Source organism: Limanda limanda, chromosome 14, assembly GCF_963576545.1.
Source record: "Limanda limanda chromosome 14, fLimLim1.1, whole genome shotgun sequence".
In the NCBI taxonomy this organism is placed as follows: Eukaryota; Metazoa; Chordata; class Actinopteri; order Pleuronectiformes; family Pleuronectidae; genus Limanda; species Limanda limanda.
Genome location: NC_083649.1, coordinates 21,584,129 through 21,605,657, shown reverse-complemented (window position 1 = coordinate 21,605,657; position 21,529 = coordinate 21,584,129). Strand labels below are relative to the sequence as shown.

The 21,529-nt window shown below is 42.2% G+C and overlaps 3 protein-coding genes across 3 annotated transcripts in view; 2 read left to right on the top strand and 1 right to left on the bottom strand.

Moving 5' to 3' along the window:
• Positions 1–283: 283 nt before the first annotated feature.
• On the top strand, positions 284–16,979 carry ankfy1 (ankyrin repeat and FYVE domain containing 1). Its single transcript, XM_061085199.1, has 25 exons — positions 284–314; positions 4,491–4,698; positions 4,931–5,049; positions 5,253–5,388; positions 5,514–5,637; positions 6,144–6,293; positions 6,428–6,593; positions 6,879–7,083; positions 7,193–7,261; positions 7,574–7,776; positions 7,865–7,962; positions 9,238–9,439; positions 9,597–9,695; positions 9,800–9,953; positions 11,157–11,325; positions 11,818–11,936; positions 12,202–12,358; positions 13,040–13,240; positions 13,346–13,522; positions 13,624–13,771; positions 14,018–14,108; positions 14,639–14,763; positions 14,868–15,014; positions 15,126–15,216; positions 15,323–16,979. Exons 1-25 carry the CDS (start codon positions 305–307, stop codon positions 15,453–15,455), a joined length of 3,501 nt encoding a protein of 1,166 aa, XP_060941182.1. The 5' UTR covers positions 284–304; the 3' UTR covers positions 15,456–16,979.
• LOC133018879 (neuferricin) lies at positions 16,960–19,808 on the bottom strand. The gene is made up of 4 exons (XM_061085200.1): positions 19,423–19,808; positions 18,332–18,472; positions 17,430–17,616; positions 16,960–17,279 (listed from the first exon to the last, which is right to left on the bottom strand). Exons 1-4 carry the CDS (start codon positions 19,673–19,675, stop codon positions 17,105–17,107), a joined length of 756 nt encoding a protein of 251 aa, XP_060941183.1. The 5' UTR covers positions 19,676–19,808; the 3' UTR covers positions 16,960–17,104.
• A 102-nt stretch (positions 19,809–19,910) lies between these two features.
• zzef1 (zinc finger, ZZ-type with EF hand domain 1) overlaps positions 19,911–21,529 on the top strand; it is a 35,556-nt gene continuing 33,937 nt past the window's right edge. Inside the window, exons 1-3 of the mRNA XM_061085585.1 lie at positions 19,911–20,426; positions 21,047–21,191; positions 21,310–21,504. Of these exons, the coding sequence (XP_060941568.1) occupies positions 20,004–20,426; positions 21,047–21,191; positions 21,310–21,504 (763 nt within the window). The 5' untranslated portion in view covers positions 19,911–20,003. The remainder of the gene's footprint in view (positions 20,427–21,046; positions 21,192–21,309; positions 21,505–21,529) is intronic.

Below are 21,529 nucleotides of genomic sequence, written 5' to 3'. Positions count from 1 at the left end.
AACCACAAGAGGCTGAATACCTGTCACTAGAGATGTTTGTTTTTGTTGGTTGCAAAGACACTTCTACATTGGCACCGTTTGCTCTTGAGTTTATCAATTCATCAACTCATGTGAGCAGGCTGTGAACTGAATCACACGTGTAAAATTATATCTCACGAAATAACTAATTCAGCACAAGAGAGATGTTTGGCAGCGGTTTTGTGATGAACTATGTTTTTGGCGTGTTATTGAACGCAGCACCGCTGGCTACTATCCGCCTGCCCGTCATATCGCGATAGAGTCTCCGGAGCTAACGCTGAGCAACATGGCGGAAGGTATGAGATTGATTTTTTTCCTCACTCTGCGGTCCACTCCCTGTTCTTCTCCTGTGCTTGTTGAACTGAGGGACTGATAGAACCAGTGTGTCGGGCTGCTTCACGACCAGTACATCGTGTGGGGCCGAAAATACGAAGCGCAGCGTTAGCTCGTCCTCCACCGCTAGCTGTCGGTGCTGCTGCTAGCTGGATTTTGGAGTTAGCCGAACCGGGCTCCAGATAATGCGATGAAGGGGGACCGGTCTGCAGAGGACAGCTTCTGTTCCTGAACCCTGCTGGTTCAATACGCGAGAAAATAGGAACCGTATGTTAACTTATAATTCGCAGGTAGCCTCAATAGGAGTGTTTAGCTAAATGTCAACGACAAAGATGGCATCAAACTGCACTATTAAGCAATCATTCGGCCACAGTTTGCTCTACAGTGACTGTCGCGGGTTTTGTTCGTGAAGGGGTCGTTTTGGAAAATGTTGACACATAAGGCAGTGTTGTTAATCGGAAGGTAAATACAGGACAGGGGGTTGGGGGGTGGCAGGTGTCACTCGTCACTCCCTGTCACCTGGCAGAGCTGCCCGGGCCAAGGGCAACACCTCGACTCGGGCCAAGACATCAGGGTGCGCCTGCTCCTCCTTAAGGGAAATCTGCTTACCAGCTTCAACCCTCCACCAACCTGTGGTGTAATTGTGTGGGTGTAACTTCTGCATATCAACTGAGCTGCAGGGAAATGTAATCACACACCCAGTGAATGTCTGTCTGAGCCTTTATCTCAATGAAAAAGTTGCATGCAAAAGCAGAATGTTCTTCAGACCTAGTCCTGCAATGTATGGATTATATTACTGGTAGTAAACTTTTACGGTATTTTCCGTGTGTGTTCTGTGTTTGCAAAGTAGTTGGTCTGAAAGAGACTTGATCATGTTCACAAGTCCTTAAGTTTCACTTTTGTCTCTGGGGAAATAAAAACAAATTGAGGTAGATATTGTTTTGCAGATGCATCAGTGAAGCCGGATAATCCTGCAAAACAAATGTGGATAAGAACATTAAAAAAAAAACTCTCCAGTGGCTGATCTGTTAGTCCCTAAGCTGCTGCTCAAGCAAACCACCCTTTCCTGTGTTGAGCTGATCAGGTGGTTATTTTTTTATAGAAACACCCCTTTTCTGGACCTCATGACCAGTTGTCGTGCCAATAACGGTTTACGAGGGAGGACAGAGTAAGGTGCCGTCTCAGCATTATTTCTTCACTTTAACTTTACTGGTTTAAAGGAAGGAAATGGGCCCCAGTTCGACTCTGTGGACTCTTGGCTGAGACATGACACAAACATCCATAGAAAGTGTTTTTTCAGTTTGAGGAACAGGGAAAGGGCTGTCCAAACAAAACTACATGGACTGCGTTTGTAGACAGGTTTTAAGATTCAGAGATTTTGGTCTTGCGCAGAGACTGTGGAAAATCGACTGCTTCTGCGCAACATTGGTCACATAGGAAAGGGATTTTAAAAAGGCCGGACAATTTAGGCTCTCAGCTCCTGTAAAATATAAAGGACACACACACACGCTTCAGTATGGTTCCACACAGTTCAATCAAGGAAACAAAAGTAAAGACAAAATCCCAAAACAATATAAATTTATACCAGTAAAATAAATATATACCCAATTATTCAAAAGCCAAATAAAGTCTTATCAATCAAGTCATAGAAACCCACAAATTAAGCAGTCACCTACAATCCAAAACAAAAAGGCGACAAACCCCACTCACATGCACACTGTTAAAAAGGCTCACACATAACCAGGTCTGACGTGACGCTTTAACTAGCCAAGGCAAAGTAAAACAATGTAAAGCAGAAGAAACATAAAGAACAATAAAAGTAGGGCAACACAGGACAAGGTAAAGCAGAGCTAGTGAACAACAATGCAAAGTATGGTAAATATTCAAGCCAGCCTAGAAACAATACGTCACTCACATCATGTAAAGAAAACAGCGTAAAGAACGCCGTAAAATACAACTTACACTGCTGTTTACGCTGCTGTCACTGGAAAGCTTAAAAAGTGGCGTTGCATTGATGACCACGGCCATGGTATATCATTATTCAGCGTCATTTAAGAACCCCATAATAATCAATTAAGTAAAACAGCACTTTGGTATTGTTACCTGTAACCTTGTTGTACACACCATCGTTTACAGTAGGACAGATGTGTGACCTCTGGGTGAGGATGGGCTTTTTCTTAGAATTTCTCGCTAAATTGTTTTTACAGCTATAACTCCAAAGGCATGCATTGTGTTTTATGTAGTTCATTCAGTCAACTTTCCCATTTTATTTATTTTGTATGGAATTTTTATGAATGCATTTCTAGATGGTATTGATTTCCTTGTAAAAAAAAAAAATTGTTTGACAAGATCATGCACATGAGCTGTTTTTGTGTAATCCTGCTAAACAGACAAAGAAACATATTTGAAAACATAACAATAGGATGGAAGGGGATACATCATTAATTTACTTTTTACAACCTGATGTGATATGTATTTTGAAATATGCTTTTTAATCACCTTACCTAGCAGTTTATACAAAAATAGACACCAAACACCAAGTAATTAAAGTCTTGTATGGTTTATTGGTCAGGGTGTCAATCAAACGTCAGGTGTCTTCCACTAGGCAAGGTCAAAGGCATTACCTTTAATCCATTAATCCATTAACACTTTAACCCTTTTAAGTCGCTTTATTTGCGTGTATCGACTTAGATGACGGAATATCAAAGACGGCCTTTGATATATCCTAAACGAAAACATGGAAGGAGGAAGAGGAATAAGACACAGTAGATGGACATATAATTGCATCAGAGACTTTGGTGGTAACTGGTACTGAATAGTCCAATTTTGTTTTCCATTATGAATAATAATGGGTTCTCAAGTTCATGATGATATTGGGTGGATGAAAGAGGGAGCCTCTTTGCTGATGATCGAGCTTTGTGGAAAAGGTGAAGGAATATGCATCATGTTATGGAAGGAAATACAAGAGGCATTTCATGTGGTAGAAAAGGGTTATATTTATGGGGTTTCAAGTTCTCACTGTAAAAAACATTAATGTTCACTAGAAAAGAGAGGGTTGATACACAGCTAGGTATGTATGGACAAAGAATAGAGTGTTGCTGGGGTTTGAACTGCGGGAAGGAGAAACGCTTCACCTCCTGTGCCCATCATGCAACGCCGAACCACGCCCACTAATCAAGCATTATGGTCCAGGCCATCTAGTGTAGACCACATGGTGAAAATGTAATATTAATCAAATAAAAGTTGTAAAAGAAGGCTTAATTCCTGTTGCCAGTATGTGGCGCAATCAGCTCAAGGAGGAATTCATTAAAATACACAATGTGCAAAATGGCCACTAAATTCAAAATGGCCGACTTCCTGTTGCTACATGTGTGTTCCAAATTTCGTAAAGAGCGTTTAAACCAGATGGTTTTAGGTTGTGCTGTTGAGCCCTCTTGGCAGGCCCATTTTCAATTACTCCACAATCGAACATTTTCACCAGGCCTGAAGCTCCCGCCCAAGTTTGGTGGGTTTTGGAGTATGTGTAATCTGTCATAAATGCGATTATTTGTCAGAATAATCTAGTGAAAAGCAATAGGGCCCGAGCACCGCCACTGCGAAGGCACTAATAATTTCTCAAACCACCAGTCGGTGCAAATCTAACACAACAGCTTCATCCTGTAGTATAACAGACAAAAGTCATCTTTAATCAGCAATTTTGTTTTTGTTTGGACTGGAGCCAATATGACCACAATGACCTGACAGGTGGACAGCGTATCGTAGGGACGACAGAGACAGAGACAACCATTCAGCCCCGGTTTTACATCGAGAGTCCATTTAGAGTCTCAGATTAAACTGACTCCAATCTGTATGTCTTTGGACTGCGGGAGGAAGCCGACAAGAACCCAGGTAGAACATGCAAATCTGAACCGGCCTGCGGCTGACTGCACCACAGCCGTCTCTGAAAGCAAACGGTGTGAAATCAATACCAAACATTATCCAGTGAATGTACTTTGGACCAGCCCCTCTAGTTTCAGGCGAAAAGTGCCTCACAGAGTTCAGATCCAACCTGTGTTTAGGAATAGGTCTTTCTATTTTTTTTTCCATCTCTGCATCATGTTTTGTCCTCTGTCTGTTTCCATTCCCTCGATGTGGAGCAGAGGAGGTGGCCAAGCTGCAGAAGCACCTGGCCCTGCTCAGGCAGGAGTATGTGAAGATGCAACAGAAGCTGGCTGACACAGAGAGGCGATGTGCTGTGCTCGCTGCTCAGGGTTCTGGTCAGGGCTCCCCCAACCCATCAGCACCAGAGACCTTCATTAGTCGTCTGCTGGACATCGTGGCTGACCTCTATCAGCAGGAACATTACAGGTGAGGTTCATGCTTGGATCGGTACACATTCAATAAATCGAGTTATATGCAAATGGTAAAAACCTTTTTGTCTGGTGTGTGTTGTATGATTTGAAAAAACTCCCATTCTGACACATAATTGTCGTTTGATGTTTTTGTCTTGTATTTATTGTTTGTTTTTGTATTTAAAATGTATTTGGCAAAAGTTTGAGATAGCTGGGTTTCTCATGTGTGATGAATTTGTGTTTTGCAGTGATCTGAAAGTGAAAGTTGCAGGGGAGACACTTAGTGCCCATAAGTTTGTTTTGGCTGCTCGCAGTGATGCCTGGAGTCTGGCTAACCTGACCTCCACCTCTGAACTGGACCTATCTGGTGAGTAAACCCCTGTGACACCACCGTGTTAAAAGAGGAGCTTAACTTATAAGGAAAATCCATCCATTTGGGATAAAGAAAGAAATGGATGGTCATTTTGCGGTGTGTCAAAAGTATTGTTCTGCTAAGTCCAGTGTTAAAAATACCTAGAAATGTATTCATAGCATCTTTCTAACTGCCTTAATGATATAAATAATTCCCAGATTGTAAGCCTGAGGTTGCCATGGCGATGTTGCGCTGGGCTTACACTGATGAGCTGGCACTCAGTGAGGAGGATGCCTTTCTTATCGACCTGATGAAGCTGGCTAACCGCTTCCAGCTCCAGCTGCTTCGAGAGAGGTCAGCACAAGTACACTGCCTTTTTATCCTTGCTGTTAGTGGCAGCAGTGCCGCGGCAGAACCTATTGAAGAGCACCACCTGTGGCTTATTGGCCTGAAAAACGTCTGTCTTTCCATTGGGACAGGTGTGAAAAAGGCGTGATGTCCTCTGTGAATGTCAGGAACTGCATTCGCTTCTACCAGACAGCGGAGGAACTAAACGCCACCACGCTGATGAACTACTGTGGGGAGATCATTGCCAGTCACTGGGTGAGTACCTTCAGTGTTTGTTCACGGCTTACTGGCCTTAGGTGTTTTCATATGCTTATGGAATAGATGAACAGTTGGGACTGTTTGTCAGTGATGTATTGCCAAACCATATTAGATTAAAACTTCTTAATCTGAATTATAGAAAAGGTCTTAATTATATGATCATTTAGCTGTATTATGGTTTTCAGCAGTCCTGAGGCATCAAAACAAATATGCCACTTTAAACCAATGTGTACTCCTTTTTAGATTCATCAGAGATACTTGGATTTTGTCCCACCAGTCTTTGTTACATCACCATTTACAATACAATAAAGCCAGACTTTGACAACTGTCACGGCTATTTTTATGACTTTAGTTAGAAAAATGGCTGTTAGCTGTCATCAATCTTTGACACCTGAAGGCAATTTTTTTTTTTTTTTTACAATTTCTTAGGTAACACTGATTATTTTATTCAAAGCTGATTCTTTATTGTGTGTGTTTGACTGTATTCATGTTTTATTTATCAGGATGATCTAAGAAAAGAAGATTTCAGCACCATGAGTGCCCCACTTCTGTACAAGATGATCAAATCTAAAACAGAGTTTCCTCTCCACAAAGCCATAAAAGTTGAGCGGGAAGATGTGGTCTTTCTCTATCTCATTGAGATGGACTCGCAGGTCAGTTCACCACAGATCTCCTTAATTTTCATTTGAAAGTTACAATGTAAGCAGCAAGGAAGATTGAATCTTTCTCATAATGCTATAAGCAGGTTTTATGTTTAGTTTTTTATGTTGTTTCCTCTTGTTTTCAGCTCCCTGGCAAGCTGAATGAAGTAGACAACAATGGTGACCTGGCGTTAGACCTGGCCCTCTCTCGTAAATTGGAAAGTATTGCCACCACTCTGGTTAACAACAAAGCCGATGTGGATATGGTGGACCAAAGTGGCTGGAGCCTCTTGCACAAGGCCATCCAAAGAGGTGCGTGGTCACTATCTCACTCAGATAGTGTGTGATATTGTGTGTTTCTTGTAAAAGTAATGTCAAAAATTAACTTTTGGTTTAGCCGTCTTGGTGTTCATTTCAAAATCGACCTTGTGAGATCCCCTCTTGATCAAATGATTCAATAAACTGTTTCTGTGAAGAATCACTCCATCTTTTTCAGTAATGTTTCTGTATAGAAATGACCTCCAATGTGGAATATCAGAGATTATACATGGAAGCAGAGTTTCATTTTTTTCTGACAATTTTTCTTTCATGTTCCAGGTGATGAATTTGCCTCAATCTTCCTGATTCGCCACTCAGCTCAGGTGAACGCATCCACAGTGGGGGCCGTGGAAACCCCACTTCATCTGGTCTGTTCTTTCAGCCCCAAGAAACATTCTGTGGAAGTAATGAGTGGCATGGCACGAATCGCAGAAGCTCTGCTCAAGACCGGAGCCAACCCCAACATGCAGAACAGCAAGGGCAGGTGGGTCACGGGGCTCTTGGCTTTTTGAGCTGCGACAGATCCCGGTGGAGGCCAACTGCCTCGCAAAGTATCAAAGTGCTTCAACCTTTTTCCTTTTGTTGTTTTTCAGGACTCCGCTACATGAAGCTGTTGCATCAGGGAATGAGCCAGTGTTCAGCCAGTTACTAGAGTGCAAGCAGTGAGTTATTTACACTTCATGTGAAATTAGTGCGTTTGTTCCTGACATGGAAAATCATACACAGCGGGCTTAATGTTCAATTAACACCATATAAAAACTGCAAATAGACACAAATGGGTTACGTGCAATTCTTTAATTTTACCTTAATTACAATATAGACTTTTTTTCTTCTTCTCTATACCATGCTGTCAAATAAGAGCAGACAAATGTAACCTACTCATATGAGCAATGTCATATCATGGAACCCTGGTCATTATTTACCTCCAAGTATTTCCCTGTGTGGAACCTGACGTAATCTATCGATCTTGTTAGGCTTGACCTCGAACTCAAGGACCATGAAGGCAGCACAGCTCTGTGGCTGGCCCTGCAGTATATCACCGTGTCTTCAGACCCATCGGTAAATCCATTTGAGGACGATGCACCAGTAGTAAATGGCACCTCATTTGACGAGAATAGCTTTGCAGCACAGCTCATCCAGAGAGGGAGCAACCCTGATGCACCTGACACTACCACAGGTGCTTATTCATAATTTTACTGCAGTAATATTATTCTGAATCCGACGGTGCATTTGACTTGCAAAACATTTTCCTCTCGTCTCTGTAGAAAACTGCCTCATGCAGAGAGCAGCTCGGGCAGGCAACGAGGCAGCTGCTCTGTTCCTAGCCACTCATGGAGCGAAGGTCAACCATGTCAACAAATGGGTACGTATGAAAGCATCTACATTAGGGCTGTCAAACATTTTTTTTAATCAGATTAATCCCCATTTTTAAATGGGGATATTGTTGTGGGAACGGAAAGTTAAATGATAGAAGGCGGGTATATACATCTCACATTTGCTTTAGTCAATATGGTAGTTCGTAAGATTGAAAAAATAAAATAAAACAAACATCCAAACCTCTACACATTTAAATTTGAATGTGAAATCTGAATCTATGCCCATATGTAGAAGCAGTGTTGAGCCAGTTCACAGAATGAATGAGTTCCAAGTTCACATTCATGGTTAAGCTTTTATTGTTTGTACAGTGACAAACGTACAGTCATGTGTTTGGTTATGAATCGATGGTGTTGGATCATGTCGGCTCATTTTAGTCTAGACTGTAAGTGTCACGTCTCATGTTGTACTGAGTACATGTTGAGTCATTTTCATGATGTTTAAATGCAGCCTCATAAACTCGGGAGCGAATCAAACAAACACTTAGTTACTTCCTGTACTGATCAGGTCCTGATAACTAGTGATGAGTGTTTATTAGCTCAACAGAGAGCAGAGTGGAGGATGACACAGAAACTCCAGCTCGGTACAAACCAACTGCTCTGATCATGACTCAGCAACGCTGATTACTGAGCAGCTGTGACTCTGTGTTTTCAATGTTTGTTTCCACTGTTCTTCTACAAAGTCACTGCGTTATAGTGTTAAAAATGTACGGGTTAATTCCACAAATGAATCATCCTGGGTTAACGCGTTAATTTTGACAGCCCCAAATTACATACATATATATTTCTGCGTCATGCCAACATATACGGCCCATCTCTTTAAGAGATAACTAGAAAATAGATAAAGATAAAAACACAAAATCTTTAAGAAATCACACAGAACTATTACTATAAATCTATAATAAGGCTGATATCTATAAGTGAACCAAAAAATAGCTTTTTCATTTCTTCAGATTACTGGCTAATTATATGTTAGATATATAATCAGGGCAATTTCTAATAGGTGAGAATAAAGTATCAAATCAAAGATATGAACTTAGATCCATTTTAAAGACGGCAGGAGAAAATTACAGAATGTGAAAACATTTAGTACTTGTGGCAACATTGCATCAGTATTATGCAGTGGATTCCTGTCAAAAATCTGAAAATTCTAATCTGACTTTTTATGTCTACAGGCCAACAAATGTAACTCTATCCTAAATCGAAGGGGAAATTATTTTGTAATAATAATAAATAGTCTTATTAATCCCTCTTCCTTTTTTCAGGGTGAGATCCCTCTTCATACAGCATGTCGCTGTGGCCTTGCAAGCCTGACAGCAGAGCTGCTCCAGCAGGGAGCCAACCCCAACCTCCAGACACAGAAGGCCCTGCCTGACGACACCAATGGCGTGGCGACGCAGACCCCCCTCCACATGGCCATTGCTCACAACCACCCAGATGTGGTCTCTGTCATCCTTGAGCAAAAAGGTCCGTATATGTTTTTGGAGTCTGATAAATCTTAACAGCTGTAACTAAGATGTAAATGGGATGAGTGCAATAAGCTATTTATGCATTATCACCAATATACTCAAACGTGTCAAAATGTTTCTATTAATTCTCCCTTGATTTATTGCCTCTACTTCAGCCAATGCACTTCATGCCACCAACAACTTCCAGATCATTCCAGACTTCAGTCTCAAAGACTCCATGGACCAGACGGTGCTGGGCTTGGCCCTCTGGACAGGTACACAGCTCTGCACCTTACAAAACAGTTGATTCTTCATAATCGAGTAAGCTTGCTTGGTAATCTGTGTGTGATGTGTAACTTGTATAATTTGGGCCTGTCAGGTATGCACACCATAGCAGCTCAGCTGCTGGGCTCAGGGGCTTCTATCAACGACACTATGTCCAATGGACAAACCCTGCTTCATATGGCCATCCAGAGACAGGACAGCAAGAGTGCCCTCTTCCTTCTTGAACATCAGGCGGACATCAATGTGAGGTAATACCTAGGTTATGCTGCAGAAGTTGGGAATCTGTACAATTATAGGTTATGGCTGTTATGAGCATTATGGACCTTCATTAGTCTGGTGACAGCAGAGGAAACAAAAGGGTGCATGATCTGAACGGATCCACTGCTAGAGGCAAACTGGTGTCATTTGCTATTGATGGTCTATGCATTCACCCCCACTCAGGGCCCCCTGCCCTCTGTTTTAATTTTTAGGGCTCGAGCACTGCCTGACAGGTGAGGCTCTATTGAAATTGAAAGGATTATTATTATTATTATTATTCAGGCAAATTAAATTGCTTTAACATGCTCAAATTCTTACAAAAATGGTGAAAATGTACGTATTCTGTAGGAATTTTCAATGGGTGTCGCAAAATGTCTCAACGGTGCCCCCCGAGACCCCCGGAACGTGTTCACATTGACCGATCTTCACAAAATTCTATACACAGGTGTATCATGACCAGACAAACAAAAACGTCTTTAGGTGCAATTGGAAAAACACAACAGGAAGCCTGCTATATTGCATTTAATGGCCATTTTGGCCATATTCCACATTTTTACTTTGAGGTACTTGTACCAGGGCTTACATCAGACCGACTTCAAATTGAGATGAGTGTCATCACAACAAGACAGAGATTAAAAATTATCCAAAGATTGATATTTCGTCACACGGTGTGACCGTGGCATGGCGTCAAAGTTTGATTACTCGCCATTAAAACACAAGGTTCTGTAACGACATGGACGATGAATCCTTTGATGCTGAGCCGTAAACAAACAACTCAACTCCTGCAGTGACCGTGGTCAAAGATCAAAGGAATCTTTATGTCTTGCAAAGGTGACATCTCTCTCTCTCTCAGAATTGGTACATTTCTCAAACCGTGTAAATATTGAGGTACGGCGAAGGTTCATCCTTTGCCAAAGGAGACGATGTTGTCATAACTCCACTGTGCATTGTCCTATCACCACCAAACTTCTGTCTCATGATCAGAGTCCAAGTCTGAACAGCTAAATTTTAATTGGAACTGGATTCAGTATAACTTCAGCGGTAGCGTTCAGTAGTAACAATAACAAGTTTGGACCAAAAATACAGACCTCTTTTTGTACGTTAATCATCTGCCAGGTAACAACTTTGAAATGAGTTTTTAAATTGTCATGGATTTGTCTGTATCTTATGTTTTGTATTTCCTCTTTGACTAGAACTCAAGAGGGACAAACAGCACTACAACTGGCCATTAGTAACCAGCTGCCACTGGTGGTAGATGCCATTTGCACAAGAGGAGCTGATATGTCAGTGGTGGATGACAAAGGGGACCCTCCTCTGTGGCTGGCTCTAGAGAACGGCCTGGAAGATATTGCATCCACACTGGTGAGACAAATTCATACACAACCTCTTTTCATTCATTCTTGGTGTGATCTCAGTTGTTACCAAAACTTTATTTAAGAAATGTCAGTGAGATAACACCTTTGGAATAGCTATAAAGAATAAATCAAGTTTGAATTAGGAATAAATGATCCCAAAGGGGAATGAAATATCTCCTTACCATTGCATTAAGTGAAACCGTAGGGATGTTTATATGTCCGTATAACATCCATTATCTTTCACAGATTCATGTCAGTCCGAAACATAAAATACCAAGTGAACAAAGATTGGTTTCAATATAAATCACTTATATTGTGGAGCCAAAGAGCTGCACAAAACCATAAAGACCTGTCTTCACACACGTTACCACTTAATCGTCACTTAAGCGTTTTTATAGGCAACATATACATCATATTAAGTTCTGTAGATGAATTTAAATTTGAGAAACAGTCATTCTTTCACATTCTGACGGTTTTGTCCCCTGCATGTTCCACTTAGGTCCGCCATGGCTGTGATGCGACTAGTTGGAGCACAGGGCCCTCTGGCTGCAAGCAGACTCTCCTGCACAGAGCCGTAGATGAGAATAATGAGGTGTCTGCTTGCTTCCTCATCCGCAGGTCTGCAAATTGTCCTTTCTGTTATACTGCTAGAATTTGGAGAATATAATCCTAAACTGTAGTTGCACATATCTGCAGAGTCATTGAATCAGTTGTATATTGACAAATAATATAATCTTACGATGTTCTTTTAAATCAAACAATATAATCTTACGATGTTCTTTTAAATCAAACTAATTTAAAAGAAGATCATTTTGTAAGCATGATGTAATGACATCTTTGTGATTACGTGTTTTAACTTATTCCCTATGTTATGTCTCTATAGCGGGTGTGATGTGAACAGCCCCAGGCAGCCAGGGCTAAATGGGGAAGGTGACGAAGAAGCCCGAGATGGGCAAACGCCCCTCCATCTGGCAAGCACTTGGGGATTGGAGGAGGTGGTGCAGTGCCTTCTAGAGTTTGGAGCCAATGTTAACACACAGGTCAGTCCCATCACATCAGAGGGTCCATTACTCTCTGATCTTATGAGGGATCTCTCTAAACTTCACTCAGTATCGGGCCGATGTGAGCATAACATTGGCTCATTGAATTATACATGGCTTAATAAAGTACATTTCCCATTGCTTTAGTAATGAAAAGATCCAAAAAGTTTTTTTTAATTCTTCTGAAAAAGATAGTTATATTACAGGTTATTTTATCATTGGAATGATTAAACATTGAAATGGTGTTCATTTAAATATAGTTTAATGGAGGCCTGAAGGATTTAGTTCTTCACAATTAGTAGTTTTGTTACAAATACTCAGTGATACAAAAATCATCAATATTGGCTCATGGTTTCACAATTGCCGATTCCTAGATGTTGCTTATATGTTTTCCTTTTTCAGCAACTATCAACTAATTCCAGAAGTCTCAATCTGTCTGTATGTGGAATGCATATCTCGAGAACCGTTCATTTCATCGGATAGCAATGAAAACTCTCCCGTTTTGTGGACTGAGTCCAGCAGGTCACTTTCACAGTTTCAGAAAGAAAGCTGCAACCAGCATTACCACAGTCCAAGCAAACAACCCATCAACGGCTATTGCACCAGTAAAGCAAATAATAGATTACTATACTTAATAAGTGAGCTGTAATCATGCTCTTTTTCTCACTGTCACTCTATCAGGATGCAGAGGGTCGAGCTCCTATCCATGCTGCCATTAGCAGCCAGCACAACGTCATCATCCAGCTCCTCATCTCCCATCCAGACATTCGTCTCAACATTCGTGACCGCCAAGGAATGACCCCCTTCGCCTGTGCCATGACGCACAAGAACAATAAGGCAGCAGAGGCTATCCTCAAGAGGGAGGCAGGTGCGGCTGAACAGGTAGCCCAGACATAAATGCACCAGTTTCATCTTCAGTATTACGGTTGCACCAATAAAAATGATGTCGGTACAGTAATGATCTCTCAAACTTCTGTTTCCGTACAGGTGGACAACAAAGGCCGCAATTTTCTACACGTGGCTGTGCAAAATTCCGATATCGAAAGTGTCCTGTTCCTCATCAGTGTCCAAGCTAATGTCAACTCCAGGGTTCAGGACGCAGCCAAACAAACCCCTCTCCACCTGGCTGTCCAGGCTGGATCGGAGATCATTGTCCGCAACCTGGTAGACTTATGTTGCTCCTCTGCATCTCCCATTCATGCCAATTTAAGTGTTAGAGAAAGAATGGTGTATGTGATGCTGTTTTTATTTTTCTCTTTTTCTAGTTGCTTGCCGGAGCAAAAGTAAATGAGTTGACAAAACACAGGCAGACAGCACTGCACCTGGCGGCCCAACAGGACCTGGCCACTATTTGTTCTGTGTTGATCGAAAATGGAGTAGACTTTGCTGCTGAGGATGAAAATGGAAATAATGGTACCGTTTATATAATTTATCTTTATTATAACTTGATCTGGGATACTATTATTAGATGAAAACCATTTAAATTGACAAATTTCCAAAATAAATAATTAGGCCAGTTTGTTGAGGAGAATCAATATGTAGTTTTGGCCCAACATAGTCATTGTTTTTAGTTAGACTAGTACATTATATTATTGCCCATCCACCTTCATCCTTGTAAATAACATTTGATCCTTTCTCTATTCTTCCTGCTCTTTCCAGCTCTGCATCTGGCTGTGATGCAAGGCCGCCTTAATAATGTGAGAACCCTACTCACAGAGTCCAACGTCGATGCTGAGGCCTTTAATCTCAGGTACACTTTCCTGATTAAATTACTGGAGTGTTATTGAATCCTTTGGGGGAACACTGTTAACACTGCAAAAAGATACATTGCGTTTTTTAAGATGAGGGCGTGGGCACATTGCTCTCTCTCTCTCTCTATTTCTCGCTGACTGGCAGACACACACAGCTGACCTCTCTGACCTGCTACAGTTTAAACGTTGATTTGTTTGTAATGCCACAATAACAACACTGATCACTTAAATCTTTCTTCATAGCTGTGCGCATTCATTCATTAATTTAGCTCGTCTCTCGTACTCACAAACTCACACTGACACATACACAAACTGTTTCATGTGTCATCTCAGACTGGGTAAAAACAACAGTATTCAAAACTTATACAATGTATGGAGAGCTTCAGTTGGCAGTATGAATGATTGAGAAAATCAATGTTGAGACCGGAAGGGGGAAGCTTACAATCAATAAATACTCAGAACATCAAAAATAACCTTCCCTGGTCTATAGTGTCAACTTATGTCTCCTTTTTATCCCATGCCTACTTAGGGGTCAGTCACCAATGCACGTACTCGGCCATTATGGGAAAGAAAACGCTGCCGCCATTTTTGAGTTGTTCCTGGAGTGTATGCCTGAATACCCTCTGGACAAACCAGATAATGAAGGGAACACAGGTACTGTAGATTGATTTATCTCTTTTGTTGATTTAATACATGTTGCACAATATAACCAGTAATAGACCTGTCATAATATGAGCATGATCTATGTTTTATTGCAGTTCTGCTCCTGGCCTACACAAAAGGAAATGCAAATCTGTGCCGTGCCATCGTGAGGGCTGGGGCTCGACTGGGCGTCAATAATAATCAGGGCATCAACATTTTCAACTACCAAGTTGCAACCAAACAGTTGCTGTTTCGCCTTCTAGGTTAGTTTTTACACTTAACCACATATCAGAGATACATCGCATATGAAGTGATATGGGTTGATCCCAGTTGTTATAACTAGACTTTTTCCTCCTTTTAATTTTTTTTTATAGATATGCTGTCCAAAGAGCCCCCATGGTGTGATGGGTCAAACTGTTATGAATGCATAGCCAAGTTTGGTGTAACGACAAGGAAACATCACTGGTTAGTATTGATTTTATATAAATGTTCTATTAATTGTATTCATATTAGCGCTTTGTGCCAAACTAAATGATTAATCCTGCGTCTCTTTCTTGACTGTTCATTCCAGCCGCCACTGCGGGCGCCTCTTGTGTCACAAGTGCTCTATAAAGGAGATACCCATCATCAAGTTCGACCTGAACAAGCCGGTGAGGGTGTGTGACATCTGCTTCGATGTACTAACTCTGGGTGGGGTATCGTAATGTATTGGGCTGGATCTCCTCCATCCTCTGACACTGGCCATGCCAGGCCCAACTCGGCACAGTTCTTCAGGCACACCAGGACAAGGGACATCAGTAGCAGGACATACTAACAAGAGATTCCCGGACATGGACCATAGCCTTTATACTCTTCCAGTCTATGAAAAACTATTAATGTTCTAGAGGGACGTTTCAATAGAAAGTGAAACATTGTCTTTTTGTTTCTGTTTTGATCAAAGTATCTTTAAGATGATATAAGCAGCTCCTCCAGCTGGGTGACAGCTGGACACAATTTGTTAATCATTTCCCCCAGCTCAATAATGTGTGTTTGTACCGATGACCTCTCATTATTACAAGCAGGTAACTGCTGTACAATTTAATCATGAAATATCACTAATGATCAAATCAAGTTAGAGGAGTTGTTGTCCTCTTCTCTGTTGGTGTAGTCTCCTTTATGATGTGTGACCAAAAAAGAAATCACTGCTACCAAATGAATATTAACCTTCATTTAAGAGCTGAGGCTGCTGTCAACCAAGTGACTGAACCAACAGCAGGTTCTCTGCAAACTGTCATTCACTCTTCTGTCACCCAAATTCTGTATTGACTGAATGAAGTGGGACAGGCCAGGAGGATTTAAAAGACAAGCGCCTCATTTCATTTTTTAAATGAGCATAATGTCCAATTGAGATCAAGTCTATTTAGTTATTTTCAGAATTATAACATTGACATTGTCTTATTTTACCATTAGAGTTGATAGATGGCACGAATGGGCAACAGTGGAAATTCTTAACGAAGTGACAATTTTTTTTCTATGATTAATCCATATTGTCTTGTTTAGGCATATTCCAATTTTGTAGAAATGGATTATCTTTAACACGGCAATTTGGAAAAATATGACTATTATAAACCCTATTTTATAATGAAAACTAAATGATCCTCGACAACCCTCCTTATCCCTTAGAAAAATGCCTATTATGCCTGTAACTGTCAATTAATTTGTAGTTTTTTTTTTGTCATAGTCGTCATCAAAAATGATATCTGAGAATCAGTCACCAAAAACTACATTCCATTTTTGACCTGCCAGGAGATCGTCGTAGGAAGTTGCGATCAAAGTCCCCACGATGTTGCCTCAAGTCAAGTTGTCTTGACCCATTATACTGAACGCGTCTTAATTTCTAAGCCTAACGGGTGCACTTTATCAACATCACATGACATTTCTGATCATTGGGGAGAATGTGGCATAGCGGGGCGACCGGGTAGTGGGGCCTCGGCTTTAAGTATTGTTAAATTGTACAGATAAATGTGTGATATTTTTGACCACTACAACTGTTTTGTACTTAAATGCAGTTTGTGCTTGTCATTGTGACAAACCTAAATCTTGCCTCTGTTAATCTTTTATGCACATTGTTTAATCTTTTATGCACATTGTATTGTATCTGTATGCTCAGATATCTAGTCTGTCTCTTCCTGGTGTATCCTTTTAGAAAAAAGGGAGGACAACTTTACATAAAGGTCATCAAAAACAAATGTATTGAGAATTCTTCATTCCAACTTCTATGTGCGTTACAATTAAAGGCCCCTATGTTTTCCTGAGATTTGTGCAACTGAAAAGCAGGCTTTGAATAGGTCAATTTTCTAGGTTGGCTCAGAGATTAAAATTCTCCAACAGCACACGATTCAGCATGTGGAAGGCAGCCTTCATATTTCTGCAGGTTGGGGTCTTCCTCTGCTGCAGAGGGGTCCTCCACACACACGCAACGAAGACCAGTGGATCCAGCAGAGAAGAGCTTCCGTGGGACACCCGCCCAGTCTCTTAACACTCCACCACTGAAGAGAAAAAACGAATCAGGCCTAATAGAAACCCATGATGCATGCTACTGTAAGACATGCATTATTATAGGTATTGAGTACATCACACCATTGCAGTAATTTGCCCTGTGGGTGTTAATATGTGATAAGGCCAAAACTATCTTATACCTCTTAGTGGAGCACCAGACTCTTCCTCCCCTGGCAGAGCTCCACTCTGAATTGCATGCTGGGAAATGCAGCTTCTCAGCTTCAGACTGGGCCTTCATTCGCTGGCCTTCCGCTAGTGATGCTTCTACTTGCAACAAGGCCTCTGTTGGCTGTCCAGTCTCGCTGTAGAACCGGCCAGATACCAAACCTGAAATTCAAGTTGTGAGAGGGTTTATTTATATTGATATGGGAACCAGTCCGTAGTTGTTTTTTTTAAATCCCAACTTGTGAGGGATTCAGGGGGGAAAAAAGAGTAAAGCAATCAGCATAACTATCAAGTTTTGAAAAACTCAAAGTAGTTGGAAATAACGTATCTCCCTGACCAAGCTGTTAAACAAAAAACTAAATTCAAATATTATATAATATTATATATTAATGTTTTTTTATACAAACTAATGCTATTGCCAATATTTTGCTTTTGTTTAGCGTAGTGAGTAGTGATGTGTTCAAACTACTGTCAACACCAAACAAATATGTAACACATCGTTTTTTATGCTTGTATACCCCAAAGCATGAGTATGTTTTATAAACAATCCTAGTAAATTTAGTAAAGGTCATTATGTTTGAAGGTGATAAAACTATAGTATGAAGAATGTTTTTAAGCTGTAACAGAGACATGGGGTCCCGAAGCCATGAGCAGAGCACAAATCCCACAATGTAGTACATATTGTGTTTTTAATGCAATTTAAATAGTATTAAACTTTATACAATGTGCTAACCAAGGAAACATTCTGTATTTATGCAGAACTGAACCAGATCTTTAAAGATGATTAAACAGGTAAACTGGGACTGACTTATTTCTTGCAATAAATATGTGTGCCCTAAAAAATAATCATAATAGCAGGTGAACAAGCATTACATACCCACAGTCTGGTAGTCCCTCTGATAGAAGGCCAGCCAGTCATACAAGGCCACCACTTGCAAGGGGGACAGACTGGACACATCATCCGTTAGGCCACTTTCTGTGAAGTCTCCAGTGACGAAGGACAGCGAGGCGTCTCTGCCTGAAAACACAGAGTACAGTGCAGTATGGAGGATAATAATGCACCATAGCTGCTCTCATTAGAGTACAATTTATGTTCCTGATTTAGGTTGAGGACTTGAGGAAAAGACACATATGGCAATGTTTAACCAAACAAATATATATTGTGGTTAAATACTGAAAGTATACAAGTGACTCACATCCAAACTTGTTCAACAATAGCTGCTGGACAGATGTGATGAAAATCAGAATAATGCTCCCATAAATGTAAAAGTCATATATCCTGGATAGGTAATGACTGCCCAAATAACAATAATAATGTATACAGCTCAAAAACGTTTTAATACTGAGATCTGAGGGTAAAATCTGAGATCTGAGGTTTAATACTGAGATCTGAGGTTCAATACTGAGATCTGAGGTTTAATGTTGAGACCTGAGGTTTAATACTGAGGTCTGAGGTTCAATACTGAGATCTGAGGTTTAATGTCGAGACCTGAGGTTTAATACTGAGATCTGAGGTTTAATGTCAAGATCTGAGGTTTAATACTACGATCTGAGGTGTAATACTACGATCTGAGGTGTAATACTACGATCTGAGGTGTAATACTTCGATCTGAGGTTTAATGTTGAGATTTGAGGTTTAATACTTCGATCTGAGGTGTAATACTACGATCTGAGGTGTAATACTACGATCTGAGGTGTAATACTGAGATCTGAGGTTTAATACTGAGATCTGAGGTTTAATACTGAGATCTGAGGTTTAATGTCGAGATCTGAGGTGTAATACTACGATCTGAGGTTTAATACTGAGATCTGAGGTTTAATACTGAGATCTGAGGTTTAATGTCGAGATCTGAGGTGTAATACTACGATCTGAGGTTTAGTGATGAGCTCTGAGGTTAAATGCTGAGATCTGAGGTTTAATACCGAGATCTAACATGTTGTGATCACTTTAAGAGAAGAAGTAGTCACCTGCCATAAAGTGATAGCCACCACCGGGTCCATAGTGCTTGTGTCCCTTGTTTACATCAAACACCTGCCCCATGATGGCCAGGTACAGGCCCTTGCTGCCTGGCTCCCCGTCGTGCAGGGCCAGCTCCTGGCTGCTCAGGAGCCGCACGGAGGGGTCCTGCGGTGGGGATCCAGATTTCACGGACCACTCGCGGGGAACCAACCACACCGCCAGCAACACAGACACGACCACCACAACCACACAAGTGAGCATGCTGATCGAGCAGGTCTGTGGTCTCACCCACAGATATCATATATAAACACTGCCTTATATATGTATGTGGTCTCAACCGCTGACATCACATCGCGTCCTCTCAGTGGACTGACTGACGCCGACGAGCGCTTCCGCGAACACGAAGCCGCCGCGCATGCGCAGGGGAAGCACGCAGAGGACGTTTTCCGGCAGGATGACGTACGGTGCGTCAATGCGGTAGTAGTGGACGGCGGAGTTGTTTCGCTGTAGGTGAGTGTTGGAGAGGTCTGCCCGGCACTAGCTTCCCTGAAACCGACACCCAGCGGCCCGCTAGGTCGGTGGTAGAGCCATGGGGAACGCGGAGAGCGGCCTCGGTGGAGGCAGCGGCGACGAGGAGGAGGTGGAGACGGAGAGTCCCGGCTTCGCGGAAGACAGTCCGGCCTCTGCGGCCACTGGCGGCGGTGTCGGAGGCGGCGGCGGCGGAGGAGGCTCCGCGTCCGGCAGGAGCGGAAGGGGCTCGAGCAGTCCGCCCGTGCCCACCGGCGGGCCACCCAACCCGGGGGTCCTCCTGGAGCAAGTGAAACTGAGGGAAGCGGCGGCCCGTATCAGCGACTCCGGGGTCGCCATTCACGAGTCGGTGCTCGCCGGGAACGAGGGCGTCCTGGTGCGGTGGCTGGAGGACCGGCTCAACCGGGGAGAGGAGTCCGTCAACGTGGAGCAGTTCTGCGAGGTGCTGGAGACCAGAGACGCCCCCCGAGATGAGTGTGAAGAGGTAAAGTAGGCTACAGACGTGGCCCTCGTACCTGATGTGAAACTATGTGTTAGGTGGCCCCACTGATAGCTGTTATCACGCCCGTTTATGAGGAGCGAGTAGTAAACAAGATTGCCTGTGTGAGGTCATGACAGCGCCAGACACGATCCATAAGACTGATCTGTAATCTGAAGGAGGAGCAACGACCCGAGAGAACCGAGCTGTCATCGTGTCTCCTCTGCTGGACACACGGTGACTGTCACTTCAGCTTTGGCCTCTTTGGGCACAACACGCTGCTTTGTGGTCTGTTGTCTGACATGTGCCGGTTAACCAAAGGTTGTAGATGAATGGGTTAACTAATGAATGTGAACTTTAGTCTGCCTTTGGCATTGTGTGGGTACACACGGAATGCCATGGCTGTGCTCTAAATGACCCTATAATGTATCCATCAAAATGTCCAAAGATTACTCATTCAACACTCCTCAAATATAACATAATAATAACAATAGATGTAGGGCAAATTGTGTGCCTCATACATTAAAGACTGACAGTTTTTTTGCGATGTTTGTGTGTAGGAATGGAAGTTCTTGTGTCGGTGTATTAATTGTCTGAGTGTGTCCTGTGCTTGTCCCCCGTCTCAGGCTTTCGGACAGTTCGATGCAGAGGGAGATGGGGTGGTGGACGTCGAGAGCATGCTGATCTCTCTGAAGAACTCCAATGGAGCTAATCTACAGGGAGAGCTGAGTCACGTGATAAGACAGCTACAGGCATGCTCCCTAACCCCAGGTACGAAATACAATTTATTTGGCATGGAGATCAAGGCACACCTCATTTGGATTGACACCAGGCCGATAAGCTAACCACAAAGACGGACAACTCCTCTTTTCTTGTGTTGTTTCCATAGGTTTTGTTGACATATTCTCCAAGACCAAAGACCGGTTAGGGGCACATGCTTCCAAGATCCTTAAGTTTCTACACAGGAACCGTATTCCCAGCAGTGCCATCCCTTTCCCTTTATTAGAGGGCTACAATAGTATCTGCACAATGAGGTCCAGTGTGGTCCAGGACTTCTTGGAATTCCTCTTGCAAAAGGAGAAAGGTGAATACCACAGATGGGCATGAAA

Excerpts from the sequence above, each read along its gene's own strand:
- LOC133018879 (XM_061085200.1), bottom strand. The coding sequence starts at position 19,675 with ATGCTCACTTGTGTGGTTGTGGTGGTCGTGTCTGTGTTGCTGGCGGTG. Across the intron at positions 18,473-19,422 it reads TGGCTATCACTTTATGGCAG|GCAGAGACGCCTCGCTGTCC; the intron begins GTGACTACTTCT and ends CTGTGTTTTCAG. Across the intron at positions 17,280-17,429 it reads GTCTGGTGCTCCACTAAGAG|TGGTGGAGTGTTAAGAGACT; the intron begins GTATAAGATAGT and ends TTTTCTCTTCAG.
- ankfy1 (XM_061085199.1), top strand. Across the intron at positions 4,699-4,930 it reads TATCAGCAGGAACATTACAG|TGATCTGAAAGTGAAAGTTG; the intron begins GTGAGGTTCATG and ends TGTGTTTTGCAG. Across the intron at positions 14,109-14,638 it reads GCTGAGGCCTTTAATCTCAG|GGGTCAGTCACCAATGCACG; the intron begins GTACACTTTCCT and ends ATGCCTACTTAG.